At 43.7% G+C, this 9,961-nt stretch overlaps 1 protein-coding gene across 1 annotated transcript; it reads left to right on the top strand.

The window, feature by feature from the left end:
- The first annotated feature begins 8,014 nt into the window (after positions 1-8,014).
- On the top strand, positions 8,015-9,617 carry LOC106580645 (glutamate receptor U1). Its single transcript, XM_014161924.3, has one exon. It carries the CDS (start codon positions 8,319-8,321, stop codon positions 8,997-8,999), a length of 681 nt encoding a protein of 226 aa, XP_014017399.1. The 5' UTR covers positions 8,015-8,318; the 3' UTR covers positions 9,000-9,617.
- Positions 9,618-9,961: the final 344 nt, after the last annotated feature.

The raw sequence follows: 9,961 nt of genomic DNA, 5'->3' as shown, positions 1-9,961 counted from the left end.
TACGCAAGCGCAGAATGTGAGGGCAGACTGAAGCGTCGTAGAAGGGAGAGGCTAGTTTGGGAATTGGCCATGCGCAGTGATAATACAAATGTAAGCCTAAAAATGATGTCTATTGAGCATTGGTTCTCACTAGGGGGCCCAAGGGAGTTGTTTAGTTAGATTTAGGTTAGGTCCCTGAAAAAGCAGAGATGAAACAGAAGAACCATAATATACATCTAACTAAGTAGTGGGCCTCAGAAAGGAAACGTTTGAGAACCCCAGCAATAGTACTTAGGTCATGGCCTATAATGATACGATAGCCCAACAATGCAAGTGTATCTGACCGACCATTGGTCGGCCTGACCACTAATGAAAACAGCTAGATTGGTTGAACCTTTTATAATCCAAAAGGTAACAAGGTCAAATCACATTCAAGAGCAAAACAAACAAACAAAACATAAAAACTTCCTCCACTGAACTGTCCACTATCCCACTACAGTACAAATTCATTGTATTGCAACAATACAGAATTTACTCAACAGGTATCAGTCAGTGGTCAAATGATCAATGAGAATAACCACAATAAGACAAAGTTTACAAAGTTAATATAAAACAAGGCAACAGTAAACATGTTGTCCCCCACGAATGATGCAGCGACCCTGTTGGGCCACTCAGTGTAATTTTGTAAATGATGGATCTCTATGACAAGACTCATCATTCACCCACGTTTAGTCAAAATCAGGCCAATGGGGTCTGAGATATTTTGTAGGTTAGCTAGACTCATCCCTGAGCATGTTAGCCAAATTTCATCACTCTGTGCCCTTGCATGTGCACATGCGCCACCATGGGGTCGATATGAATCTTCTTGTTGTGTCTTGACAGTGTTTGCAACATGTGCACCACATTTTGTTACAATATGAATATCCTTGACTGATTTATATGCATTTATGTGCCAGACCATGCCCATGTGAATTATTATTGGTCAACAGTAAACATGTTGACCCCCAAGAATGATGTTGTTTTAGGTACAAGTCTGGAAAATATTGTGTTTTGAGAGACCTTTGTCCATAGATGCCTTCAGAAAGTATTCATTCATACCCCTTGACTTGTTCCACATTTTGTTGTGTTTTACCACCTGAATTCAAAATGGATAAAATATATTTTTCTCGCCCATTTACATGCAATACCCCATAATGAGAAAGTGAAAACATGCTTTTCGACATTTTTGCAGATGTATTGAAAATGAAATACAGAAATATCTAATTTACATAAGTAGTCATACGCGAGTCAATACTATGTAGAAGCACCTTTGGCAGCAATTACAGCTGTGAATCTTTCTGGCTAAGTCTCTAAGAGCTTTCCACACGTGGATTGTGCAATATTTGCCCATTATTCTTTTCAAAATCCTTAAAGTTCTGTCAAATGTGTTGTTGATCATTGCTAGACAACCATTTTCAGGAGTTGCCATAGATTTTCCAGTAGATTTGTCAAAATTGTAACTCGGCCACTCCGGAACATTCACTGTCTTCTTGGTAAGCAACTCCAGTGGATTATTTATTAGATTAGATTTGTCCTTGTGTTTTAGGTTATTTTCCTGCTGAAAGGTGAATTCTTCCCCCAGTGTCTGATGGAGAGCAGATTGAACCAGATTTTCCTCTAGGATTTTGCCTGTGCTTAGCTCCATTACGTTACATTTTTATCCTGAAAAACTCAGTCCCAGTCCTTAATGATTACAAGCATACCCATAACATGATGCAGCCACCACTATGCTTGAATTAATGGAGAGTGGCACAGAGTAATGTGTTGTATTGAATTTGCCACAACCATAACAGTTTCTATTCAGGGAAAAAAAAGTGAATTGCTTGGCCACATTCTTTTCAGTATAACTTTAGTGCCTTGTTGCAAAAAGGATGCATGTTTTGGAACATTTTTATTCTGTACATGCTTCCTTCTTTTCACTGTCAATTAGCTTAGTATGGTTGAGTAACTACAATGTTGTTTATCCATCCTCAGTTTCCTCCCATCACAGCCATTAAACTCTGCAACTGTTTTAACATCACCATTGACCTCATCGTGAAATCCCTGAGCGGTTTCCTTCCTCTCGGTCAACTGAGTTTGGAAGGACGCCTTTATCTTTATAGTGACTGGGTGTATTGGGAAAGGGAAAAGGCATACCTAGTCAGTTGCCACTGTGCACACCGAAATGTGTCTTCTGCATTTAACCCAACCCCTCTGAATTAGAGAGGTGTGGGGGACTGCCTTAATCGACGTCCACATCATCGGTGCCCAGGGAGCAGTTGTTGTTGTGGGTTAACTGCCTTGCTCAAGGGCAGAATGGCAGAATTCGAACCAGCGACCTTTCCGTTACTGGCCCGACGCTCTTAACCGCTAGGCTTCACCATACAAAGTGTAATTAATAACTTGACCATGTTCTAAAGGATATCAAAGTCTGCTTTTGTGGTTGCACTTCTGTTTGAAATTCAATGCTCAGCTGAGTGACCTTACAGATAATTGTATGTGTGGGGTACAGAAATGAGGTAGTCATTCAAAAATATGTTAAACACTATTATTGCAATATTATTGTCCATGCAACTCATTATGTGACTTGCTAAGCAAATGTTTACTCCTGAATTTATTTAGGCTTGCCATTAAAAAGGGGTTGAATACCTATTAACTAAAGGCACTTCAGCTTTTCATATTTTATTTTTTTTGTAAACATTTCAAAAAACATAATTCCACTTTGACATTATGGGGTATTGTGTGTAGGCCAGTGACCAAAAAATCTAAAGTTAATCAATTTTCAATTCAGCCTGTAACACAACAAAATGTGGAAAAAGTCACGAGGTGTGAATACTTTCGTGCAGATCGGTCATTCGGTGCCAGAAGAGTACCGTCACAGACAGAACTGTTTTAAAAATCTTTGGTAGCGTTTTAAGTGTTTTTCACAAAATTCAAAATGATGGAAAATTCATCATGGCAAACCTTATTGGTCCCTGGCCTTTGGAACATGTGTTCCTTGTGAGGTGAGGGACCTATCTACCAAATTTAATGACTTTAGGTCAAACGGTGTTCGGCCCTTGACCTGTCAAATTAAGCATTTTCAATCTCTTGTTATAGCGCCACCATCTGGCCAATTAGTCTAATTTTGTTAATGACCTCAATAGACAGGGATCTCTATTTATGGGTTGGTTGTTTAGGAACAACACTGATGCATCCTGAGTTTAAGGTGGCAGTAACACAAAGAGAAACTGATAATTTATCTGTTTACACAATGGAGTTGAAGCCATACTCTTGGCTGCAAAGTGGGAGGAGGTGGTGAGGCCAGACGGAGTAGTCACCTGCCCTGACTCCTGTACAGCAGTGATGAGCTTAAATACATTTTTGACAGGATATATTGTATGTGGTTTTTCAGTGCTTATATAGGGTGAGACAGATGGGGGTATTTGTGATGTTCCTCTGGGTACCAGCTCGTGTGGGAGTAGAAGGGAAGGAGGAGGTGGATGTTATCACCAAGCAGGCTCTTAAACATCCTAATGTTAAGATGGAATTGTCAATCAGTAAAGGAGAAAGGGAAGAGACCTGTATACGAAAAGGTTGGGTCAGGGAGGTCATCAGGCCGAGAGAGAAGGGAGGAAAATGTAATCACACGGCTGAGACTGGGACCCAGAACGCTCAATAGTACATTGAATTTGGCGAAGAAACATCTGACTGGGAGGGGTGTTCATTGTCAGGAGGAGATGGAGACAATGCAACACATTTTTATTTCTCCCCAATTTCGATCTTGTCTCATCGCTGAAACTCCTCAACGGGCTCGGGAGGCGAAGGTCGAGTCATGCGTCCTCCGAAACATGACCCGCCAAACCACGCTTCTTAACATCCGCCCGGTTAACCCGGAAGCCAGAGGAAAGGAAACAAGGTTCACCTGACAACCGAGGTCAGCCTGCAGGTGCCCGGCCACCAAAAGGAGTTGCTAGAGCACGATGAGCCAAGTAAAGCCCCCCCAGCCAAACCCTCCCCTAACTCGCTCTACGCTGGGCCAATTGTGTGCCGCCCTATGGGACTCCCGGTCACGGCCGGTTGTAATACAGCCGTGATCGAACCCAGGTCTATAGTGACACCTCTTGCACTGCAATGCAGTGCCTTAGACCGCTGTGCCATTTGGGAGGCCAAGGGAACATGTTCTATTTCAGTGCCAAAAATATGGGAAGGAAAGAGAGCGATTGTTATAAGATTTGAGGAGTAATGGGGTTGAAGAGCCGAGATTAAGTGAACTGCTTGGGAAATCTTCAGGGGATGTAGTATTTAATTATGTATTTTGTTTCCTTAGGGAGACGAGACTATTGGGTAGGATTTAGACCTTCCGTCTCTGATCCATACTCCAGTCCAGTTGGTGGTGGTAATGGAAGGAAAAAAACAACCTATAGGCAACTATGGGGCAAACAGACTGTGTTGGCTTAGATTGTTGATAACATATTTTGTGGTGCATTTGCAGCGGTTCATAGATGTGAGCACCTGTGTGATGAGAGCAAAAGGAGATGTGGGGAAAAGTTAAAGGTGCAACGAGATGTTTTAAATAAAAAAGGGGAGTCAGGAGAAGCTATAGATGCAGAGTTTTATATGTATGAGATGACAAGGACGTTGGAGGGATGCAGGTGGACTGCTCTTGGAGAAAATAGGGTGTGTTATGTGATGTTTAAGCATGCACCGAACAGTGTGTTGGAAGCAGTGTTAGGGTTGTATAATTAGGTGTGGAGGACTGGGGTGATACCTGCTGGGTGATACCTGCTGGGTGGAAACATGCGGTGGTGTTGCCGTTTGTAAAGACAGGTAAAGATCCCGATGGCCGGGCAGTTATAGGCCTATCGCGTTGACATCCAATATGTGTAAGCTGATGGAATAGATGATAGTGAGTAGGATGATGTACTGTATTTCTTGGAAGTTAGGGGTTTGTTGAGCGTAGCACAGAGTGGGTTCAGTAGAGGGAGGTCTGCCATTGATGCCCTGGTGACAGTTAGTAAAGAGATGGCCAAGGCCCTGACGATTAAAGAGGTGATGAGATTTGTGTATTTGGACATTGAGAAAGCTTACAATACCATGTGGAGGGATAGGTTGTTGATCAAGCTGAGTGCATTGGGCACTGGGGGACGTCTTTATAACTGAGTCATGAACTTCCTGTTCGATCGGGTCATGCGGGTGAGGGTGGGCTTAGAATTGTCAATGTGATTTGAAGTGGACAATGATACTCCTCAGGGAAGTGTGGTTAGTCTGGTGTTGTTCACCCTGATGATAGATTATATATTTAAAAAGGTGGGACAGGGAGTGGGTGTGGCTTTGTATACTTATGATGGGGCTGTATGGAAGAGAGGTGGAATGTGAAATATGTGATGAGGAAGATTCAAGAAGCTGTGGAAGATTGGTCTCTAACATTAGGGTTTAGGATGTCTGTGGCCAAGTCCTGCTTGGTGTTTGCTAGGAGAAAGGATACAGATGTTAGGCTGCAAATATACAGTCAGGATATATGTGGAAATGTCTTAGCCTGTCTCCTGTCTCCTGTCTCAGCATCCAGTATTTATGCTGCAGTAGTTTGTGTCGGGGGGCTAGGGTCAGTCTGTTATATCTGGAGTATTTATCCTGTCTTATCCGGTGTCCTGTGTGAATTTAAGTATGCTCTCTCTAATTCTCTCTTTCTTTCTCTCTCTCTCGGAGGACCAGAGCCCTAGGACCATGCCTCAGGACTACCTGGCCTGATGACTCCTTGCTGTCCCTAGTCCACCTGGCCATGCTGCTGCTCCAGTTTCAACTGTTCTGCCTGCGGCTATGGAACCCTGACCTGTTCACCGGACGTGCTACCTGTCCCAGACCTGCTGTTTTCAACTCTCTAGAGACAGCAGGAGCGGTAGAGATACTCTCAATGATAGGCTATGAAAAGCCAACTGACATTTATTCCTGAGGTGCTGACCTGTTGCACCCTTGACAACCACTGTGATTATTATTATTGGACCCTGCTTGTCATCTATGAAAATTTGAACATCTTGGCCATGTTCTGTTATAATCTCCACCCGGCACGGCCAGAAGAGGACTGGCCACCCCTCATAGCCTGGTTCCTCTCTAGGTTTCTTCCTAGGTTCTGTCCTTTCTAGGGAGTTTTACCTAGCCACTGTGCTTCTACACCTGCATTGCTTGCTGTTTGGGGTTTTAGGCTGGGTTTCTGTACAGCACTTTGTGACATCAGCTGATATAAGAAGGGCTTTTATAAATACATTTGATTGATATAGGTAGGGTGTCTGAGTTTGATAAGTATTTAGGTATGTGGTTTGATGAGAGGCTTACATGGAAGTGTAGGAAGGTGCTGAACCTCATGAGGGCAGTGGCAGGATATGATTGGGGGTCAGATAGACAAACACTGTTGTGTATGTATCAGGCATTGATCAGGTCATTTTAAGGATTATGGGTGCTTTGTATATGAATCGGCAGCCAAAACGGTACTACAGCGGCTGGATAGGATACAGTCAAGGGCCCTGAGATTGTGTGTGGGTGACTTCAGGACGACACCTGTTGAGGCATTGCAGGTGGATAGTGGGGAACTGCCACTGAGGAGTAGGTGGGACAAACTTGGATTAGCGTACTTGGCGAGGTTGAAAGGGAGTTAAAAGGACATCCTGTGAGGAGTGGGTAAGCAGAGGGCGTACGGGTGAACAATTGAGCAGAAAGTTGTAGAATATGGACTGGGGGAGAGCAAGATCGGGCCGGCAATTGCATTGGGGAACATTCCTCCATGGGTGTTTCCGAAACCAAGTGTAGATGTGGATATGATTGAGAGTAGGAGAGAATGGGGTGAGGACGTGAGGCGGGGAATGGAGAGATACATAGATAATCGTTTTTATTCGTTTTTAAAAGGACATATACAGATGGTTCAAAGGATCCAGTCAGCGGTAGGGCAGGGGTGTATATCCCAGATTTCAATGTTAGAGTATGTAAGCGGTTAACTGATTATGTGTCAATGTTTGCGGCCGAGTTGATGGCCATGATTATAGGTTTGAGATGGGTGGAGGAGGTGAAACCACTCAGAGTGGTGATCTGTTCTGATAAGTCAGTGTTGAGTGGCGTGGAGACGGACAGGTCGGATAGGGGAGACTTGTTTGTGGAGATGGTGCTGTTAATGGGATTGGAGAGGATAGGATTGGTGGTAAGCTTTTGCTGGGTTCCCACCCATGTGGGTGTGGAGGATAATGAGAACGCTGATGTGGTGGCCCAAGAGTGGAGTGAGGGGGTAGATATTCAGGTCCCGTTGGGCCGAAGGGAAGTCAAGTTCTTGATCCTGGCAAAATAACTTGATCTTTGGCATAGGGAGTGGGATGCTAGTAGTAAGGGAAGCAATTTTATTGTGTGCACCAGTCAGTTAAGGAAGAGGTGGGGAGTGTGGGATGTAGGAGAGAGGAAGTTATGTGGAGTAGACTACGGTTTGGGCACACAGGTTTGAATGCCTCGTGGATGATAGGGAGACATGAAACAGATCTGTGTGAAGAGTGTTTAGTTGTGGAAACGGTGGAGCATGTGTTGATATTTTGTGAACGTATGGCCTAGATGGGGAGAGATTGTGTGAAAGGGTTAGAGAGGTTGGGGTGGGGGAGGGAGGGAGGGAAGTGGTGCCTAGGGCTCTATTTCACTTTCTTAGAGGAACAGGACAAATGAAGAGAATTTAATGAGGTAGGCTGTGACTGGCCTCACACTCCAGTACAGTAGGTGGCGCTGTATGCACCTTAAACGTTGGATGCAATCCACTAACCCAATTTTTAAAGAAGAATAACTATATTTTGCCTCAAATATTTATTAAAAACAAATACATTTGCACAAGGAGCACATATCTCAAATACATCGTCACAGTTGTTGTTTAGCTAGCAAATTTGAGAAATATTAGCATTGACCTGAAATCAGTCAAAACAGCGCAAAACACATGGTATCAATAACAAGATGAAACTGTCTGAAACGAGTCACTATGATTCCGCGCATGGCAGTTTCTCGTCATTGTTGGTAGCTATCTGGCTATTCAGATTCACAACAACTCATGGACTTCTTCCCAATTGAAGCGTGGGCATCGTTTTCGTGACGTTGCCAGCTAAGTCATCTATGACAAATAGAATCATTCACCCTAGTTCCACTAAATCGGTCCAGGTCTGAGATATTGCGTGTGACCAACGCATGAAAGTAAAAACGTAAGCGATGGAGACAGTTCCACAGTCCACTCCCGATTTAATCGTGGGATACAATAACATAACAAAACAACAACTCTTATTTTGGTGAATGTAACAATTAGACAGGACTTCAGCAACTTCAACACCATGCTACGCTCCGACACCAAACACGTCTCGGTGATGAACTTCGATGAGCTGGCCAGACAGGACGTCATTGACTATGGAACAGTGGAAGGCGGCACCACGTTCAATTTCTTCAAAAACTCCAACAACCCCACCTACCGACGCATCTTCCAGCACATGGAGAGGAAGAAGAGTTGTGTGCCTTCTGTGGAAGAGGGCAATCGACGTGCCCAGGAAGGCAACTACGCCTTCATTGGCGAAGCAGCGTCTCTGGACCTGGCTGTGGCTCGCTACTGCAACCTGATCCGCAGCAGTGAACTCATTGCCATGAGAGGGTACTGCATTGCAGCACCCCTAGGCTCCCCTATGATGAAGAACATAACGGTGGCCATACTGCAGCTGAGTGAGTCTGGGGAATTGGCGTACCTGCAGAGTAAGTGGTGGGCCAACAGCTGTATGCCAGACGGGGGCCAAGCCCCACAGGCCCTCCAGGCCCACCTCCTGAGGGGCCTCTTCATGCTGCTGGCCCTGGGGTGTGGCCTGGGCCTCCTCATTGCCCTCCTGGAGCTTGCCTCCAAGGCCCGCGACCAAGCCAAGGACCAGAAGAAATCCTGCTGCTCAGTATTGTCGGCAGAGCTGAGTCAACGTTTCAGATCGGGCAGGGCGAATGCAGGCACAGAGACGTCAGAGAAGAGCAAAGCGTAAAGGATCTGTTTTACTGATTGGCTCCGAAAAGCACCATATAGTTTGATACGCATATAAACCATGTGTAAGGGACCCTGGTCCTGTCCTTGGGAGCGGCAGTATCTTCCATATCCTAGTAGTGTATCACAGCAGTAACTTCTGTTTCATAGTGTACGACACAGTTACCGAGTTCCCCATGTGCACGTACAGTGGCTTGTTAGAATAGATTCCAATTAGAGTATATTCTACTATATATTCCACTCTGAAAATGTATTATTAAGCCACTATAGAAAAAAGCAACAATAACATTTCATGCTCTCAGAGGACATGGGCCTCCCACTGCAGAAATAGACTACTAACAGTTTGTTTTTTATATATATTAAGTTGATACAGGCTTTGCAACTAACCTCCAGATAAGTTATTTTAGCAACTGTATTTTCAATAGTTTTTTTGTTGATATGTACTGCCAAAATATCTCATGTGCTACTAAATCTGGTGGCTTTTGAGTTGTTTCATTAACCGTTCTATATGTTTCACTTTAACCAAATTAAATCCCTAGACAACCCAAATGCATAGATTTTTGTTAGTTTTGTTAAGTTTCACACCTAAGCTCTCTCAAAAGTGTTTTGGATGGATAGAAATAAAAAAATAAAAATAAAAAAAATAAAATAAATAATAAACAACAAAAAATAATTAAAAAAAATAAAAAAATAAATAACAATTAGACAGATATTTCACCGGAAGTATAAATGTGAAGCATCCATCTGGCGTTTTTACTCACTACCCAATAGCCGGTGGGAGAAGATGGAACGCATCACAAAGTAGGCGTTCCCAAAAGGAAATATGCAAATTATTGTTAGAACGCGGCAATAGGATCCAGCTAGCTCGTGCTTGTTCTGACAACTATGACTAATTTGTTTCCATTCCAAACGACGGACTGTGATCTATATTGGTTAAGTTATAATGATATTTGATGTCATTAC

The sequence above is a fragment of the Salmo salar genome, chromosome 20 (assembly GCF_965601325.2).
Source record: "Salmo salar chromosome 20, fSalSal1, whole genome shotgun sequence".
Classification (NCBI taxonomy): domain Eukaryota; kingdom Metazoa; phylum Chordata; class Actinopteri; order Salmoniformes; family Salmonidae; genus Salmo; species Salmo salar.
The sequence above is the reverse complement of the archived record's forward strand: the minus strand, read 5'-3'. Positions and strand labels throughout refer to the sequence as shown.

Coding starts and splice junctions, on each gene's coding strand:
- LOC106580645 (XM_014161924.3), top strand. CDS start 8,319: ATGCTACGCTCCGACACCAAACACGTCTCGGTGATGAACTTCGATGAG.